The 20,343-nt window shown below is 40.5% G+C and overlaps 1 protein-coding gene and 1 long non-coding RNA gene across 3 annotated transcripts in view; one reads left to right on the top strand and one right to left on the bottom strand.

Moving 5' to 3' along the window:
* The first annotated feature begins 17,292 nt into the window (after nucleotides 1-17,292).
* BCL2 (BCL2 apoptosis regulator) overlaps nucleotides 17,293-20,343 on the top strand; it is a 234,694-nt gene continuing 231,643 nt past the window's right edge. The window contains exons 1-2 of one of the 2 annotated variants that reach the window (XM_072605523.1): nucleotides 17,293-17,364; nucleotides 19,382-20,328. In XM_072605523.1, coding sequence (XP_072461624.1) covers nucleotides 19,696-20,328 — 633 coding nt within the window. In that variant the 5' untranslated portion in view covers nucleotides 17,293-17,364; nucleotides 19,382-19,695. Of the gene's footprint in view, nucleotides 17,365-18,942; nucleotides 19,141-19,381; nucleotides 20,329-20,343 lie in introns of those variants that run through there. The other variant, XM_072605522.1, reaches the window with a different exon arrangement.
* Nucleotides 18,704-20,036, bottom strand: LOC140501681 (uncharacterized). Its single transcript, XR_011966320.1, has 2 exons — nucleotides 19,946-20,036; nucleotides 18,704-18,950 (listed from the first exon to the last, which is right to left on the bottom strand). It is a non-coding gene; the product is annotated as an uncharacterized lncRNA (long non-coding RNA).

The raw sequence follows: 20,343 nt of genomic DNA, 5'->3' as shown, positions 1-20,343 counted from the left end.
GTAAAGATGTTTACGCCCATTTTATAGAGGTATAAGTTGAAAATCAGAGGTTAAGTAATTTGCCCAGGGTCACGTAACTGGTAAGTGTAAATGAACCAAGACTTGAACCCAGGTCTTATACTTACACCAGCTAAAACTGTATCTCAGGTTGTTGTGAGGATCAAATGATGTACAAGAAACTGGAAAGTATGAGATAAATGTGTATTATTATTATTTTTTGGCTTGTGTTTGTATATCCCTTTCATTGGAAGTTCAAGGGAGAAGGAGGAAAGAAATTTTTCAATTTCAATTCAAAATTCAATGATTTGGAGTTTAAATGCAAAGAAATGTCCTGCCTATACGTAAACGGTACTCAATCTCTGCCAAGTTGTTTCATCTTTATTTGACTACAAATGGCAAGTTTATAAATACACAATAACTCTTTAGGAACAATTAATTTTGTTTGTCAATCTTTAGCTCTGAATTTTTAGATTTTTTTTCAGTGATGGCCACTTAGAAAGTTAGAAATGATCATTTAAGAGCATTTTTCTGTCTGGGTCGTGTGAATACTGAGATAGCAAACTAGATGTTTTCTCTGATCCCCACAACCTCTCAGGTCTCTATAAAACAAATTAAGCACCAAAGATAAAGCACCTTCAGTTGACTCCAAGGGTGAGGACACCCAGAATCCAAAAGAAGGCTTAACTCCTCCCGTGCCAAACTTAACGACATCACATTCCTGAGTTCACTCAACACCCCCTCCCTGCCTCCCACACTGCCAGCACTGAGGCTACATTAGCAGATCCAAAGACAGGACGCAAGCTTACCTCAAAATCCATCCCTGTACCTCATGCTTCCCTCTGTTTTTCTAAGGCTGGGGAGACCCCAGCTCCAGGGTGTAGAAGTTTGCTCAGGGCTTGACAGCCTGCTTGGCTACAGCCCTTCAGGAACAAAAGCTTCCTGGGCCCACAACCCAGAAGCACTAGCACTGCTAAGCTCTGGATTGGTGGTGCCAGGCCAGAACACTGAGGACCAAGTCTGAGGGAAGAGCACAGCATCCAGCTGGGGCTACTGCCGACCAGCCAAAAGTCATTTAGAGCAGAGGTCTAGGCTGATGAATTCAAGCCCCACATAAAACTATGATTAGAGGGAAGGGCATCACGAAGTGAGCGATAAGGAAAATGAGAGGGGAAAGAACTGAAGCTACCAAAGATTTCAGAAAAATCGCAAAGGCCTTGAACATAAGCATTTAAATCAATAGAAAAAACAGTAACAACAGAAGGAAATATGGCCTCCAGATCTTATAAACAAGTTCAGGCATCAATGGATAAATACTGCACAACACAGGAACATTATGCAACGCTGGAAAAGACACAGAGCCCTGTTGAATATGAAAAGAACATGGAACCACAACAGGCTGTTCCTGAGTGGTTTAAAAGAGAATTATGAGAGCAGAATTTATGTTCTCCACAAAACCAAGGAGCAGAATAGAAAAAAAATGAATCTGCAGTGGCAAGCCTCAGCAAAGAAACGAAAGAGGGAACATAGAGGGGGAATGCAAGGACACAGAAGTGAAGGACAACCTGGAGGAAAATTAGTAGAAAACAAGAGTGTTAAAGAGAATGTACTCCCTACACAAGCGGAACATCCTGATCTCAAAGACAGGATGTGTAGAATCAACCCAAGGATCATAGCTCTTCCAGAAGAATGACAGGCAAAAGAAAAAAAATTAGCACTATAATAAAGGAAATAATAGAAGAACTGCCCAGGACTTCTGAACATAGAAAATGAAATTCCAACTGAAAGAATTCACAGATTGCCTCTAGGAAAACAAACACAAACAAAAGAAAACAAAACTTTTAGGCTGAAAATTCCAAAACACATACTATAGGACAGAAGATAGATATTCAATAATAAAAAAGATTTTGAAGCATTTAAAAAGTGGAAATTAGAACTGAAAAGATTATTTGCTTCTCAAACTCTCCAAACAACAGAAACATAAGAGGGGTAAATAAATGCAGCAGGCAAGGACAGTAACAGTGACTTCAGAGAGCCAAGTAAGAGACTTCTCTTTAGAAGTACACAAGGAGACTGTACAAACAGAAATCTGGTCGAAGTAACAATGAAGAAGCAGATAGCGGATATAGTGGACAGATGCTGGCAACACCCTGCCTGCAGGTGAATGTTTCTTTTGTGGGACATGGGAGGTATATAAAAAGAGGGAGAGGAGAAGAGCACATGATGGACTGGGGGGGTCTAATCAAAGGCTCAAGTGTGTGTTCTTCCTTCGTTGAGAAGAAGAGCATGCCATCAGAGAAATAATGACATGGCTTGCACTTGACTTTGTTTTGAGTGAGGGAGGGCTGTGCAGGTCACCAGCCTCACTTCTCCTCCAGAGCCATCTGAATCCAGTGACCAGATATTCATCAGGATGACTGGAGATGACCCAGGATGAGGCAAGTTTGGGTTAAATGACTTGCCCAAGGTCACACAGCTAGAGAGTGTCAAGTGTCTGAGGTGAGATTTGAACTCAGGTCCTCCTGACTCGTGCACTGGTGCTCTACCCACTGCACTACCTAGCTGCCCAATCAAAGGCTAGCAATGAGAGGAAAGTGACTTCTCTGGTCTCAGAAAAAAAAAGAGCCTAGTAGTGGGTGAGGAATAGGGTGAAAAGATTGAAAAGAGGGGGAAAGAAAGGAAGCCTGACTTTGAAGGTGGGAAGGGATTCTACTGATGAATGTTCTTGTGGGTACAGAGAGATAGTTGGTGAAGGAGATGAGAACCTTACACTGGATGAAGCCTGGGGGATTTGTGCTTTAAAGTCTACTGGTCCTAGGAGGGAGGAAGTTGGAACCCTTGGGGGCAATTGGCACCTGGAAAAGGGGAAAAACATGGACATAAAGAGATTTCCAGGCAAGTTTAGGAGGAAAAAAAAATCAATGAGAGGAATAGATTAGTAGCAGGGAAGGGATCCTTCCCATGGGACAGTGTCTTCTCTAATACCTGCAATACTTGGCATTGTTTTGAAAGTAAGGCACAATGGAAAAGGGGAATCCATGGAGTAAGTCCTACAAGACAGTGGAAGAAAGCGCCTAGAGGTGAGGAAAATGAGGAGATTGGAACTGAAAGTGGTTAGTTGTGGGAATTGAGTGAACCACAATGACTTTTGTGACTCAGTTCTGGGCTAGCTCAGTTCCTTTTCTATTTAGTTATGGGTCTAGCCCAATTTCTGTTTTGTGAGGAAAAAAAATTATTCAAGTGAAGTTAAAAAAGCAGGAGTTGCTTCCATGCTGTCAAATAAAGCAAAAAACAAAAAACAAAAAACAAAAACAAAAACAAAAACAAAAAACCAAACATTAAACAACTAAAAAGGGATAAACAATATGTTGCACATGGAAATGTTGGACAATATGTTGGAAGGAAACACAAACCACCAACCAATATCAGAAATAAACTTAGATGCTCAAAATACCTTAGCATCCAATTTCTTAAAGGAAACATTATCTGAGCTTCAAGAAGGTATAGACAGAAGCACAATAGTGATAAGGGACTTCAATATGCCTCTATCAGTTTCAGATAGGAACTAACAGAAATAAAAATAGTAGAGAAAATGTGAACAAATTTCTGGAGAAATGAGTTAAAAGACATGTGTCATCTTTTAAATGTGACAGCAAAAGAATATACATACTTATCTGCACCATGTGGAACTTTTACAAAAATTGACTATATATTAGGGCACAGATATTACAAACAAATGTAAAGAGAAACAATAATTAATATATCTTTTATAGACCATAATGCAATAAGAATAGAAGTTGGCTCAGGAACTATAAACAAAAGATACAGACACAGATGAAGACAACAATAAAATCTTAAACAATGAGTGGATCAGACAACAAATCATAGAAAAAATAACTGTGTAAAAGAAAATTATAATGATGAAAAAACATGCCAAATTTTTGCAATGCAGCTAAAGCATTTTTCAGGGAGAAAATCATGTCCTTAGAATTATACATTTAACAGCATAGGAAAAGAGGATTAATGAAGTGAATGTGCACTTGAAAATTAGGAAATCAACAAATAAACCTAAGAATAAGTGACAAAAAAGGAGATATTAGAACTTAGAAGGGAAACATAAATTAGAAACAAAAATCCCTATAGAAATCATAATTAAAGCTGGTTCTTTGAAAAGACCAATGAAACTGATAAAACTTTGGCTAATTTGATTAAAAGGAAGAGAGTAAAAGAATCAATCAATAAAATAGCAAATGAGCAAGGTGAAATCATGACAAAACCAGAAGAAATAAAAATTATCAAAATATATTATGCAGTTATATGCTAAAGAAACTGAGAAAACAAAAGAAATAGAGGAATACCTTCAAAAATACAAAATGCCCAAACTATAAGAGCATTTTTCTTGCTTCCTCTCCTTTTCATGTTAATAATTATTTCTCTTTAACAGTTTTGTCAGTAGTTTTGTTTTTGTATTAGCTCCTTTTCCCAACATGCCCCTCCCTCCTGCCCCATGAGGGATCTATCTCTAACAAAAAATAGAAAAGGAAGAGGGAAAAAAAATTAAGCCCAAATTCCCCTGAATACATCCATCAATTTAATGTCAATACTACTTTCCATGTCCATAGTCCTCTACCTATACAAAAAAAGGGAGTTTCATTTTTATAATCACTTATGAACCTACATGCCATATATTGTCTAAAATAATGGACTTAGACTTTGAAGATGGCAAAGCTAAAAGTAAAACTCATTTCCCCCCTCTACCCTTCCTTTTTAATTTTTTCTCTTTTTTCTTCTTCCTTGTCTTCCTCCCCTGGGGGCCCCATCGCATTCTCACAGAAGTCTTCTAAGAAAAAACAAAACAAAAACCCCTTGACTTCCTTGGCCAGACTTCTTAGTATTTCTTTACCCTCTTATTGGGGAGGAAAAAAAGGAAATAAAAACAAAAGAGCCTCTTATCCAAAGTTATGAGTACCCTGGTGCTTCTAAGTAATAGTTTAAGAATCCCCATATAATTTGGAGGATGACATATAAATCCTGAAGTGGTCATTCTAATTACCTTCACTAGGAATTAATTTTTGAATGTCTACAGTGTGCCATGTATATTGTGGCTGAACAAAGCTGACAACACAGAGAATGTGAATTCTTTACCTACACCATTTTAATACTATGGTGTCACAAAGCACTTATTCCCTTTATTGCAGTTCAATCAATAAATTAAGCATTTATTGAGCACCCACAATGTGGCCAGATCTGTGTTAGGCTTGTGAAAGTTACAATAGAAGTCTTGGACATGGACCTTGCCCCTCTGAAGCATATTTGGTCATCCTGATTTATATTTTGCCATTGTACCTAGATGACTCTGGAGGAGAAAGAAGGCTGGTGATTTCGCACAGTCCTCTCTCACTTAAATCTTGCAAGTCATGGCATCACCTTCCTGATGTATGGTCCTCTTTGAGAACTCTAGCTGAACAACATCAACCCTCTCAGTGGAGAATTATTACTTATGGAGAAGAATGAGAGAAGAAAATAGATTCTTATAGATTTCCTCTCTATTTTAGTAAAAAATCAATAGGTGGATCTCCTAATAGTGAACTCTCACAGAACATAAATCTTAACAACTCTTTACTTTTTGGTTTGTAATTCAATTTGTTTATTTCACTAAATTAACTTTTCTGTAAAGTTCAGGTTCTGCTATTAATTAATCCAGTGGGAACTATGAATTAAGCCAGGTTTGTTTATTTATTTAGACTTAAAAGTTTTCTGTTTCTGGTAAGAAACGTTGAAAAGAAAATAAAGAGATTTTGTTCAATGGAGCAAATTCTGAAATGCAAGTGATTCTGAAACAATATAGATTGTTCATCTTTATTCATCCAATGTGTGTAAAAGTCACAGATGGAATCTTAAAATCAAGTGAGTCAACTACTGTGCACAGTCCAAGTAAAGTACTGTAAGTTAAAGAACTGTACATTTAATGTTATGAAATGTAAGACATCTAAATTTGGAAACTGATCTCTTATTAGATTGCTAGTCCAAACTGGTGGGAAAGAGGGAGGAGAAAGCATTTATATAGCACCTATTATGGGCCAGATACTGTGTTAAGTACTATTTCTTTTTGTTTTTTACAAATATTATCTAATTTGATCCTCACAACAATCCTGTGAGGTAGGTGCTACTATTATCCTCGTTTTATTGTTAAGAAAACTGGGAAAGAAGTTAAGTGACTTGCCCAAGGTCATACAGCTAGTAAATTTCTAAGGCCATATTTGAACTCAGGTCTTTCAGATTCCAGGCCCAGCACTCTAACACCAGCTGCATCTGGGGAAGCAGAAAATGACTCCCCAAACCTTCCTTTTACTCCTTGTGCACTTCAGGGCTACATCTTTGTCCATATCTGGATGACTGGAACACTCTTTGGCTCTTAAAATAATTTTGTTAAAATAATGCAACCCACCCAACATCCACCCAGCAACTCATCCTTTTATATAAATTATGGTATCTACTTTCAATTTTCCCTGTATGCATTCCCCAACACACTTCAGTTTCAGACAACATGAAGAGTTGGAGGCTGCCCAACTTGATTCATAGCACATCCTATGAGCTGCAAATATGGCTTGTAAATAAGGAGATGACTGCCATTCTATTCTTAGGGAACCTATGGGCATGGAGGACTAGCTGTGACCATTTTCCCATAATTAGGAGACTTTCCTAGAAAGGGTAGCAATCCCCTCCTCTGCCTCAGTCCATTCATTCATTCATTCATTCATTCATTCATTCATTCAACAAATAGTTGAATTTGCTTACTATGTGCTAAGTGCTGGGAAAAGATGACAAAAATAAAATAGTCCCTAACACCAAGATGTTGACATTTTATTAAGGCATTAAGATCATATTCATAGAAAATTAAATGTAAAATGTATACAAAACAATTTTGGGTGGGTGGGTGGGAAAGTTAACAGCAGCTGGAGAATCCAAATGGACTTCCTCTAGAGGTGGTGCTTCATCTCAGGTGTTAAGTCGTGTGATGAAACAGGTGCTATTATCCCTTTTCACTCTAAATCTGCTTAGTCTTATTGAACTTGTTTACAACACTATCACCTCAGACCTGAGCTATAACAAACCTCTCTGAATCTTCACCTACCATTTATTGTATATGGACAGGAAGACTGCATCTTTCAGAGTAGCCTTGACTCATGAAAATAATATCCAGAAGTATTGTCTGCCTCCAGTGCCTAGGGGACTGACAAGAATAGAAGCCAAGAAAAGGTCAGGGATTGAATGCAAGACATATACCCTAGAATTGTTAAATTGCTTCTACCAAACTATGGCTTTCAAGTCTGGGGAGGTGTTTTGGTAAGAGGAATGACATCTGAGCTTCACCATCATGTTGAGTCAGCATTGGGATGATCCAACCTATGAGCATTGCCAATAGCATAGGGAAGAAAAATGTACATTGCCACCATAAAAAGCAGAAACTTTGGGCAAGCAGATTATATGAGACTTCCTGGACGGTGCCTCCTGATGACTGGAATCTTCACTCCTGTGCCTGGTTTCCCATTCTTTCAACACTGTAGCTTTTGGTGCTATGAAAAAATATAGATCTGAAACCTGGCGTGGCTTTTAGCTTATGCCTGATTTGATCCTGATTGGGACCCCATCCCTCCTTCCCTCAAACTGGGAATTATCTGTTACATTGAGCCCAGGCAATGGCCCTAATCACCAGCATTTATCAATCATCAAACATCAAATACGTGAAAGCCTTAAGCACATATTTTATATATATATATATATATATATATGTATATATGTATATATACATATATGTATATATGTGCATATGTATGTACATTATGTATTATAGATATGGCTATCATATGGGAAACATTAGCTATCATGTATATATTTTTAATACAGTTATATGTTTTATCATGTTACTATATATAAGGTGTCCCAAAAGTCTTAGTGAAATTTTAAACTTTAACAGCTTAAAAAGGGCACTAAAACTTTTGAAACACTATATACCAATATACACATGTGCACATGCACACATACATATCTATATATACATACACACATATAGAGAGATAACATGATAGCCATCCCTATCTCCATCAATATATACTCAGTAAATATACAAATATTCCCCTAGTTCACCTCCTACTTGTCTGACTCCTCTTTTTCAGTAACCTTTGCCAGGTCCTGTATACTAACTGTAGAAATACCCCAAAGCTCTGTCCTGGGCTTTCTTCTCCCTCTACTGTTTCACCTGGTGATCTTATCAGCTCCCGTGGATTCAATTATCATCTCTGTGTAGAGATAAGAGGTTTATTTATCCAACTTTAACCTCCAGTCTTGCATCTCCTACTGCCTGTGTGACATCTCAAACTATATGTCTCATCAATCTTAAACTTAACATGTTCAAAACAAAACTCAAATCTTTCCCCTCAAAACCCCTTTCTCTTCCTAATTTTCTTATTACTGTCAAGGGCACCACCATCCTCCCAGTTACCCAGGCTGGAAACCTAGGTGTCCTCCATGCCTCCCTAATATCTCACCTCCTATACCCAATCAATTGTCAAGTCCTGTTGTTTCTACCTTTGTAAAAGCTCTCATAGGGGCACAGTAGAGCACTGGCCCTGGAGTCAGGAGGACTACTGTTCAAATCCAATCTCAGACACTTACTGGCTGTGTGACCCTGGGTAAGTCACTTAACATCAATTGCCTCAAAGATAAAAATAGCTGTAATATGCAGTCCTTTCTTTACTCTGACACTGTCACCTCCTCATTGCTGGCCATCATCATCTCATACCAGGACTATTGCAATCGCCTTCTGGTTGCTCTTTCTGCCACAAATCTCTCCCCACTTCAGCCCATCTTCCCCTCGGTGGTCAAACTGCGCTTCCTAAAACACAGGTCTGACCATGTCTCTCTTCTGTTCACTAAACTCCAGGGCCTCCTTATTACCTCCAGAATCAAATATAAAATCCTCTGATTGGCTCTTATAGCCCTTTATAACTTGGCTTCCTCCTACGTTCCCAGGCTTCTTACACCTTACTACCTTCCACATACTTTTTGATCCAATGACACTGACCTTGACCTTATGGCTATTCTTCTCACAAGATACTCCATCTCCAGACACCAGACACGTTCACTAGCTGTCCCTTGTGCCTAGAACTCATTTCCTTCTCATCTCTGCTGTCCAGCTTCCTGGCTTCCTTCAAATTTCAACTGAAGTCTCACTTTCTGCAAGAAACCTTTCCTTATACTCCTTAATCTTAATGCCTTCCCTCTAGGATCAGCTCTAATTATCCCTGTGTATATTCTGTTTGTACAGAATTGTTTGCCTCCCCCATTAGACTGTGAACATTTGGAAGACGGATTTTTTTTCTTTCTTTGTATCCCTGTTGCTTTGGATAGTGCCTGATACATAATAAGTGTTAAATGCTTGTTAACACACATATACATGTACACATACAGTTACATATATATACATATGTGTATAGATAGATAAATGATAGATGATAGACAGACAGATATATAGATGATAGATAGTTCCTGTTCTCCAGGCTAAATTTCCTCCTTCCTCATATTGTCTTGTTTCCAGAAGTTCCAACATTCCAATTGTCCTCCCCAGGAGACACTTGTTTCTTAAGCAACCACATAACAATGATTTGTCTCCTACTGTGCTCCAAGAACTTAGCTGGGTGCAAGTACAAAGAGTGGAACAATCCCTACTCAAAATGGTTGAGACACTAATTACACATAAAGATGATACCACATATCAATATTAATAAATACAAAATTATTAAATACAACCTAATTTGGGAGGGAGGGCACTGGAATTTGGGGGGCATTGGGAAAGGCTTCCCACAGATGGGTGGTGCTTGTCCTGGGTTTTAAAGGAAGAGATAGATTATACGAGGCAGAAGCAAAGAGGGAGGGCATTGCAGGAATGTAGAATGGCCAGTACAAAGGCATGGAGGTGAGAGACAGTGAAGGTTATTCTGGCTAGATCAAAGAGTAAAAGACAGTGAGTAATACCCAATGAGGCCGGAAACATAGGTTGAGCCAGACTGTGAAGGGCTTTAAATGCTATACATTAAGAGTTTATATTTTATCCTAGAAGCAATAGGAACACACTGGAGTTGATTAAGAGGGGGAATCACATGGTCAGATCTGTGTTTAAAGAAGGTTACTTTGGCAATAATGGGTAGTATAGACTGGAGCAAGGAGACATTTGAGGCAGGGAGAGCAAAGCATGAAGGCCAGAACTGAAGCTTAGAGTCCAGATATATTCTGACAACAGCTAAATTCTGATACTTATATATGTTAATAAAGGCTATGATTCCCTTAGGAGTTGGGACGTGTTGACTCATTAACCTCACAGCTGATTATAACCCTGGGTCATCTTCACATATCTTCTGTATGTTCCATCCTGTGTTTTTGTTATTCCTTTATTGAATCTGAGTACAAATTCAAAATTTAATAGGGTTTAAGATAGAGAGGCAATGTGGGATAGTGAATAGGGAGCTGGCCTTAGAAACATATCATTCTGAATTCTAATTCTACCTCTGACATAATGACTATATAACCCTAAACCTCAGTGCCACAGGTAACAACTAAGACGCCAGAAGTTACCAAGCTGCATTAGTAAAGGCTTCCTAAATGGGAGTTCTTTATGCCAATTGAATCATAAATATGCACCAACCCCTCCTATCTATACCTTCCCTCCAAAAAAAACCTTTTAGTTCTTGTTTCATCATTTTCTTCAGTCAAGTTCTTTTTAAATCCTTTCTGGACATCTGATAAGCATGCCTCCTATGCCTTCAAAGTAAAGAAACTGAGGCACTTTGAGTTTTCATCTATAGAATATAAGCAGCAGAGGGTGAATTTTGGTAGTTCAGTGAAAAGAGCATACTAAAGATTTAGGCTGTAGCTTCAACACTATTTGAACTTCATATGTGACCCTGGATAAGTCACTTTAATTTCTCCTGACTCAGTATCTTTTGTATGTAAAATGAGTTTGGTGGACTAGAGTATCTTTCAACTCAAATATTCAATGATTCTTTTTTTCAGCTTCTTTTCTAGTAACTACTCTATCACTCTCTCTTTTTTTCTAACTAAACATTAAATCATTGCAATAATTTCAATGTAACTAATTAAACATTAATCATGTAAGCTCTAGAAAGATCAGAATTATGCCTCTGCTTATTCATTGACTCTGACTTTCTAAACATCCAAACTCTGATGTTGGACATGAAGGGAGAGAAAATTTTTCACCAAACTAAATTGTAATGTTGCAAATCAATAGCAGTCATTCCTCACTTGATAAATGGTCAAAGAATATGAACAGGCAGTTTTCAGAAGAAGAAATCAAAGCCATTAGTAGTCACACGAAAATGCTTTAAATTACTAGGAATTAGAGAAATGCAAATTACAACTCTGAGATATCATCTTGCACCCATCTGATTGTCTAATGTGACAGAAAAGAAAAATGACAAATGTTTGAGGGGATGTAGAAATATTGGGACATTAATGCACTGTTAGTGGAGTTGTGAACTAGTCTAACCATTCCGGAGAACAAATTGGAACTATGCCTAAAAGGCTGTAAAACTGCATACCCTTTGACCCACCAATACTACTACTAGGTCTGAATCCCAAAGAGATCAAAGAAGGCAAAGTACCAATACGAACAGAAACATTTATAGCAGCTCTTTTTGTAGTGGTAAAGAATTGGAAATAGAGGGAATGCTCATCAATTGGGGAATGAATTAACAAGTTGTGACAGAATACTATTGTGCTACAAGAAATGACCAACAGGATGGTTTCAGAAAAACCTGGGGAAACTTATATGAACTCATGTGAAGTGAAGTGAGCAAAACCAAATAACGTAAAGATTAAACTGTGAAAGACTTCACTGCTCTGATCAAGGCAATGATTCAAGAGAGAGAGAGAGAGAGAGAGAGAGAACTGATCAACTCTGACTACAGACTGAAACATAGTTTTTTATTTTTTATATTTTTCCCTTTTTTTGTTTGTGTTTTCTTTTGTAACACAACTAATACGGAAATATATTTTGTAAGACTTCACATGTATGATCAATATCAAATTGCTTGCCTTTTTTGGGAAGGAGGTACTGGAGGGAGGAAGACAATTTAGAACTCAAAATTTTGAAAAAATGAAGATAATTTTTTTTACATGTAATTGGAAGATATTTAATGAAATAAAAATACATTAAAAAAAAGAAAAAGAAAGCCACCAGTAGGTGGCGAAACCTAGCAAGTTTCAATATTTTGGTGAAGTGGATAATAAAGGAAGAATTATTAATCTTTCAGTTAAGGAAAAATTTGATTAAACAATGACCACTTAATGGTAACAAAGAACAAACACTAATGAGAGATAAGACATTCCTTTGATTTCACTCTTAAAGTATAGAAACGTGTTTAAGAAACATGTATAGGAAGGAAGGAGGGTTGGAAAGAAGGAAACAAGGAAATATATATAGTAAGAAAGGAAGGATTTACTAAGGGCTTGCCATGTCACTGTACGAAGTGCTTTACAAATATTTTCTCATGTGATCATTACAATAATCCTGTTGCAATTATTATCCCCATTTTACAGTTCAGGAGACTGAGGCAGATCTCTATCTAAATGACTTGCCCAGGGGTCATATAGCTAGTAAGGATCTGAGGTTGAGCATGGGTCTTCTTGACTCCAAACCTAATGTTCTATTCACTTTTATGAGGATACGAAAAATATTTGTTAAAGTATCAGCACTTTCTTATGCAGCTGTTCAGAGTTTTAATAACCACTCAATAATATTTACTAATTAAATTCAAATATCTTTACTTCAAAGCCAAAAAGATGAGAGTAATTCCTTAGTGTTTTCATGTAAAAGACATTCTTGCTTTCTTAATAGAGCAAGTTCCTTCATGAGCACTGAACCACTCCCTCAATTACTTTGTTAAACAAAAGGACAAGATTGACACCAAATACAGAAGTCAGCATGAGCTAAATGACTTGCATAAGATCATGGAGTTAGTAAATGCCAGGGATGGGAGGATTTGAATTTGTTATACAGACATTCTATTAGGCATATGATTCCAAAATACCATATCAAATACTTGGGATTTAAGAGACATCGTCAAGTTAGATGTTCATAAACTTATCAGACTTCATATCCACCATCACTCAATACCTAACACAGCACAGCCCAATGAATATAAGAAAACAAAGATGCATTTTACAGTTGTGGCTAATGGCCTCCTTCTGTACCATTAATATTATTACTAGTACTTACACTCTACTTCTCTACTGAGTCCTTTTACCTCCTGTATTATTGAGACAGCAACATTAATAATTAGGAAACCTCAACTCCTTCAATGAGGATTTATAGGGCTAGTCTTATAAAATTCCTTACATCACTGCTTGGGTGTGAAACTACATCTTATTTGTTTTAGTTCCCACCTAACTAATGAAATTGTTTTGGGTATTTTTTGAGCCTAAGAAAAAGTTGATGACATGAGTTTAGGAATGAAATTAAAGTGATTTCATCATTCTATATCTGGTTTTTAGGAACACAGAACACCAGATCATATTAAACGCAATACTCATATTATTTTCTTCAAATATTTTTGTTTTTTAAAAAATCTTTTGAACTTATAAACTAGCCAAAAAAAGTGCAATGGATTTTCACCTTACTTTTTGTGTTGGGTTGATTGAGACTTGAGAGTGGAATTAATTGTACTTACATTATGTCCTTTTTCTTGTCTTTTGATCATGATGGTGATGAAAAGGATTCTGGAAATTGCTTAGAATATCCTGATTTTGAGGTAAGAATACACATCTCCATGAGAGATTTCTGAGGTCACATATAGTAATAGTGCAAACTTTGGGAACTCATATTCTCTACCAGTACCACGACATGACACAAAGTTTAGTATGTTTCAAGAGAACAGTAGACCTACTTAATCAATGAATATCTTCTAAAAAACCCATTGTGAGAGAATACTGATTAAGGAGGACAGTCATATTCCTGGTCTAGATGGTATCTGTTACTTCTCTATGGTTATTGAAACTATCAACTCTGAATTCTAATGAATTAATGAATAGCCTGTTGACTCAAAAGTACAATTTAACCCAAGGAAATCACTCAACACCTACTAGCTGGAATGAATCATTTACTCATTCAAGTCAGCCGTGGAGAAGAGTCAACATAAAGACATCAATTTAGAAACAATGTGTTTCAGAAGTATGTAAAACGTCATTAACAGAAGTAGTATTGGTCTTAGAGTCATAAGATCCAAGTTTGAATCCTCCTCCAATATTTAACTATGTTACCTTGGACTAGTAACCTTTTCAGAGTCCTCACTTTTCTCATCTATAATATGGGGACAATAATATTGTACTACAATCCCACAAAGTTGTTGTAAAGAAAGTGCATTCTGAGTCTTAAATTTCTACATAAATGTGAGTTCTAGGTCAAGTGAGATCTTAAAGTGCTTAGCACAATGTCTTGGGCATAAAATGTGCTACAAAGATGTTTATTCCCTTTCTTATTAATTGTTTGGAACTCAGAACACATTTTTCTCTTTCATTTTTACCAATGTTATAAAGAGGGAAGATTAGTTTCCCAGGTTGACCCAAAGAAGATAATTTAACTCATAAGACTTCTGAATTATAGTACCAAAGTTTTCCATTGTTTCTATTAGAAAATGCATCTAGAGGTCAAACTGGGAACTTGGAAGGCCAAGAACTTATCTCCTCCCTTCCCTGTTCCCTCCCCTTCCTTCCCAACACATATCTTAAGAGAGGATTCATATTTTTCCTTATTTTGAAGCGCAGTTAGTAGGGAAGAGGAATTTGGGGTGTGTAGGTGGGCGTTCCCCGGCATTGAGGAATAGTGGAAAGAAGGGATTCCCACCATTGTCACTACTTTACATGTTTTATTTTTCGTATTTTCAAGGCTGCCTATATTAAGAAAAAGTTCATTAAGGTCACAGGTTGAAATCATTCTTTAATTCAGCATGTATTCTCATAACATTATCTCATTTTGTGCTTTGTGATATGAATACACAGATACATACATCTGCCCTATACTTTTCATTTTACATTATTTATTGTGCAATTTGCTTTTATAAGATACTATTTAGCAAATTACTGTGATTTTAGTTCATTTGAGGTTTATTGTGGGGTTTTTTTGGTACAATCTATCAGACTCTTAAAAACAAAAATGTCCAAACATGGGTAACTGATGAGGTTGCTAATAAAGCATTACCTCCTTGTCTCTTCCTCCTGGGAGCTGCTCTTAGAACATAGATTGGTGGTTCGTGATATATGGACCACAGGTCAAGGAGTTATTGCAAATGATCTGTAGATCCATATGGGCATAAGGCATTATCATTTTGTTCTTCCTTTAGCTCCAAAAAAATCTGAAGTTTACTAAGTAATGTTTTGCATTAGATGCATTACTATTTTTCAAATATATATTTATACCTATGATTTAGGGGTGAATAAAATATAAATGAATCTAAATGTGTTATTGCATTCCTACTTGCTTTTTGTCAACAGTTCATCAAGCAACACATTAGGATAGTAGAACGGCTTTCATGGGACCCTGCAGAATTTAATGTTAAAAAAAAAGGCCTTTGTACTTGAAAAAGTTGGGAACTGTTGTCCTAAGTCACAAAATCAGAGTTGGAAGGGACATGTAATCAGTCAAAGCTATTAATTTTACAGATGTGAAAACTCATTCCCAAGGAGTTTGTAACTTGTCTAAATTTACACTGGTAATTAGCAGTAGAGTGCTGATTAGAATACCAACTTTGTCATCTTCAAATCAGTCCCCAGTTCTTTATCTCCTCACCTTTATATTTAATAGGATCTGGGTCTCCAAAGTGCATCTAATCCAGCCAACGCATTCATTTTTTTTAGATGAGTAAACTGAAATCCAGGGAGGTTAAAATCAGAATTGGAATTTGAACCCAGGCTCCCTAGGTCCTGAGGCACTACTCTTCTCATTGTACATGCTGCCTTCCTTACTACTGATAAACAGAATTTTTGATTATAACTTTTTATTTCCTGGCGTAGGGAATTCTTAATGCCCTTTATCAACACAACTTTACACTTTATCGTTTTTAGGATTTTCTGGGAAAATGACAGGTTAAGTAACTTGCCCAGGCTCACATAGCTAGTCCTTATTGCTGGCTCTACGTCGGGATGGCACTTGAGAGTCTACAGGCCTGGGCTCTTTCATCTCTTTTGACTCTAGCTTGTGTGAGCAAGGGCAGCCCCCTTCGCCTGATCTGGGGGTGGGGGGCGGGAATGGTCCTGCGGGTGGGGATGACGCATCCACACCCTCCCGCCCCCGCTGGGTCTCTAGGTCTCTAAGTTTCACAAGTCTTTAAGCCTCTCGTATAAAACGGAGATAATTAACACCTACAGGAAGATTCAAATGAGATAATGTATGTAAATTGCTATATTACATGACAACTATTGTTAGTAGCTGGCCTAGGGAAAGGGGCGAGCTTTGTAAAATTTACTATCTCCAGTGCTGATGCACTTTTTTGCGGGGGAAGGTACCCTAAGGTTCCAGGACTGACTCCCTAAATGATGCAGGACCACCAACCTTCTGGACCCTCCAGAGCTAACTCCGGGTCAAATTTTTGAGAAAGTGGTACAAGAGAAGGGGTTGGTTCTTTTTTTTTCTTACCATTTTACTTAAAACAACAACAAAAAAAAATCATCATCATCCCCCCCCCCCCAACATTCCTTTTTTACCAAAGCTCCTACCCCAGGTACACACAGGCACACACAAAATACACACACAATCCCATCCAGACTCCGGGAGAAACAGTTTCGGAGGGAAACGTTCCGAGCGGCTTCGGGAAGCAAAGTAAAGCCGCCGGCCGCGAGGCCTGGGAGTCAGTCCTGAGTCCAGCTCCCGTCCCGCAGCGGGGCCAGCGCCAGCAGCAGGAGGAGGCGCAGCCCAGCCCGGCCCGCGGCCTGAGCCAGGGTCCCGCTTCCAGGGGGCTGGCCGCGAATCCCAGAGCGGCTGGCGGGATGAAGACGCCTCTTTTTTGATAGAATTGATTTTCCCAGAGCCCCAGCTGTCTTTTTTTCCCTCCCCTTTCATGATTATTTTGTTCACAGTGCACCAAGCCAGCCAGCCGCTCTCAGTTTTCTGTAGTTGTTTGCTTCGGGTTTTTCTCTGGTTAAGTTTTGTTTTTGTCATTTTCCTGCCTCCCCCGCCTCCCCGCGCTGCCCACCCCCCGCCCCTTCCAGCCTGGCATGTGGGACGGGAGGGCAGCCCTCCGGGTTCGCTCCGGCCAGGGCACGGAGAGCCCGGTCCCCGCTGCGCGGCGAGGCCATTAGGTAATGCACGGAGGCGGGCAGCTCCCGCCTGGCCCAGGAGGCTCCCGGGGCCGTCGCCGGCCGCGCGCTCTCCTCTCCCCAGTCCCCACCGGGCCCGTCAGGCTCCCGGGGCCAGGCCCCGCGCGCGCCAGCAGCGGGAGGGAACCCAGAGAGAGCCGGAGCTGGCCTGGGCAGGGCTGGGGGGGATGCGCTCAGCTCCGAGGGGGCGGCACCCCCACCTCCCTCCAACAGTGCCACCCACCGGCAATCCTGGGCGGGCGAGCTCTCCGCCCACCCCGGGCCCCCTCCCCCTCGGACTCAGCCCCTTTCCGAGCCCACCCCGCCTCTCCTGCTTGGGGGCGGGGAGAGAATGGGACTGGGATGGCCCCAGGGGTGGGGGGTGGGTGGGGATGACACGGCCACACCTTCTCCCCCCGCCCCTCCCGGTGCACACGCTGCTGGCACCCCCCACCCCCCCCTCTCCCAAGGACGCCGGGCTCTCTGATCCCAGCCTTGTCGCTGTCCCTTTAATTGGGGAAGGGGAAGCTGGAGGAGTGGGAGGGAAGGGGGGTCGGAGAAGGAGGAGGGTTTCTTTCTTCTTTTTTTTGAATGAACAGTGACGTAGCCCCCACAGGAAACCAGTTGGTTAGTGAGGAGAATGAAGTAAGAGGCCAGAATATCCCCCCGCCCCCTTCCCCCAGTTCTCTTCTCCTTCCACCCCCGCCCTCCCGGCCCCCCCTCCCCATCCCTCTGTCTGCCCCGCTGCAGCTGCACTGAACTCTCCCTGTGGCGCTGCTGCTGCTGCCGCTGCCGCCGCCGCCGCCGCCGCTGCCGCCGTTGCCGCCGCCGCTGCTGCTACAAGTGAATGTGCATTAGCCGCCAGGACCTCCCCGCCGGCGGCGCGCACCGCCGACTCAGTCCCCCCAGCCCTGACTTCGCTGCACAGGGGTGGAGGTGGTGGAGGAGGCGAGGAGAAGGCGAGGAGGGGGGAGGTGCCGCTGCTGGTGGTGGAGGTGGAGGTGGTGGAAGAGGAGAAAGGGTGTGCGGCAGCGGAGGGTGCCCCGGTGGGGTGCAGCGGAAGAGGGGTTTAGAGGGGAGAACTTCGTAGCAGTCATCCTTTTTAGGAAAGGAGGGAAAAATAAAACCCTCCCCTCACGGCTTTACCCCCACCCCTTCACCAGAACCACCACACACAGCGAGGTCTCCTCTTGTGGAGCACACGGCGGTGTCTACGCTTTCTGCCTTCATTTACCAAGCAGCTTTTTGGAAAATGTCTTTTCTGTCCGGAGTTTAATCAGAAGGGGATTTTTTTTTTTTTTGCTCTTCCATCTTTTTTTTTTTTCCTCCTCTCCTCTCTCTCTTTTAAATGGAGACGTGAAGCAGTCATTGGAATAGAAATCAATGCCTGTGCGCGCGCGTGTGTGTGCGTGTGTAAATTGCACAGGGAAAACCACAGGACTTCTGCAAAATACTGGATTGAAAATTGTAATTCATCTGCTGCTGCCGCCGCCGCCGCTGCCTTTTTCTTTCTTTCTTTTTCCCCCCTCCTTTTGGCTCCTGGATTCTCCGATTGGGGTTTCCAGGGTTTGACATTTCTTTGGAGATGTCTGAAACAGAAGTCTGGGAATTAATTTGGAAATCTTTCTAATTTTTTCCAACTCCTGATTCATTTGGAAGTTTCAAAGCAAATATAACTTGAAAGTCCTGAAGATTTGTGGAATTTCCCCCCTTTATGAGCTTATTCTGTTTTCACAAAAAGGAAACTTGACAGAGGAGCATACAGTACTTAGAATACAAGTAAGTTCTTTGCACAGGAAAAATTACTTTATTTAACTTTTAATAGACCATTGAGGTTTTGTTTTTGTTTTTTTTTTTTTACCTAAAAGTGCATTAGAATATATTTGATTCCAAGGCTAGTAAATTCTTGTAAGTTGTATAATGTGTAGCAGTAGTGATAGGAGCCACGTTCACCTAGAGTATCTAGAAGAAAATGCACCTGATTTTGACTCAGTGTGAGTTTTTTTTTCTTACCTTTCAGCATCACCGAGGAAATAGAATAAAATAATCTAGTATCCATAGCGTGCCTCATGAAATAAAAAGACACGAAAAGGAATTTAAATCATAAAAATACTGTGCATCTCATACCAAGGGGGAAACACCAGGAAGAATAAAATATTTCAGAGACAAGACTCCCCCAAAGTCAAGAAATGAAAAGCACATCCAATAAAATAACTGGATTATAATTATTATTCTGTGTTTTGGGGGGCGTGGGGTGGGAGAGAGAATAAGAGGTGGGTGTTGTCACCATTTGGCTACTCTCCTTGGTATTCACTGCTCCCTCCTTTGGGAACGATGGCTCACCCTGGAAGAAGAGGGTACGACAACCGGGAGATAGTGATGAAATACATTCATTATAAGCTGTCACAGAGAGGGTACGAGTGGGATGCTGGAAATATGAGGGCACCAGCCTCTCCAAGTCTTCCTCCGGTTGTTGCTTCTGCCCCTGCTGCTGGGATCTTCTCTACCCAGCCAAGACATACACCTCTGTCTGCTGAACCCCAGGACTTGGCCACTTCTACGACTGCTGCTGCTAGAAACTCACCTTTGCCTCCTCCGCCTGCTGTTGCTGCTGCTACTGCTGCTGCTGGACCAGCTGTCAGTCCAGTGCCACCTGTGGTCCACCTGACCCTTCGTCAAGCCGGAGACGATTTCTCTCGAAGGTACCGGAGAGACTTTGATGAAATGTCAGGTCAGCTGCACCTGACCCCTGTTACTGCGAGGGGACGCTTTGCCACAGTGGTGGAGGAGCTGTTCAGGGATGGGGTGAACTGGGGGCGGATCGTGGCCTTCTTTGAATTTGGTGGTGTTATGTGTGTGGAGAGCGTCAACCGGGAGATGTCGCCCCTTGTGGACAGCATTGCCCTGTGGATGACTGAGTACCTGAACCGGCACCTGCACAACTGGATCCAGGATAACGGAGGATGGGTAGGTGTCTGGGCT

The sequence above is a fragment of the Notamacropus eugenii genome, chromosome 4 (genome assembly GCF_028372415.1).
Source record: "Notamacropus eugenii isolate mMacEug1 chromosome 4, mMacEug1.pri_v2, whole genome shotgun sequence".
NCBI classification, from domain to species: domain Eukaryota; kingdom Metazoa; phylum Chordata; class Mammalia; order Diprotodontia; family Macropodidae; genus Notamacropus; species Notamacropus eugenii.
Note: the sequence above shows the minus strand (reverse complement) of the source record. Positions and strands in the feature narration are given on the sequence as shown.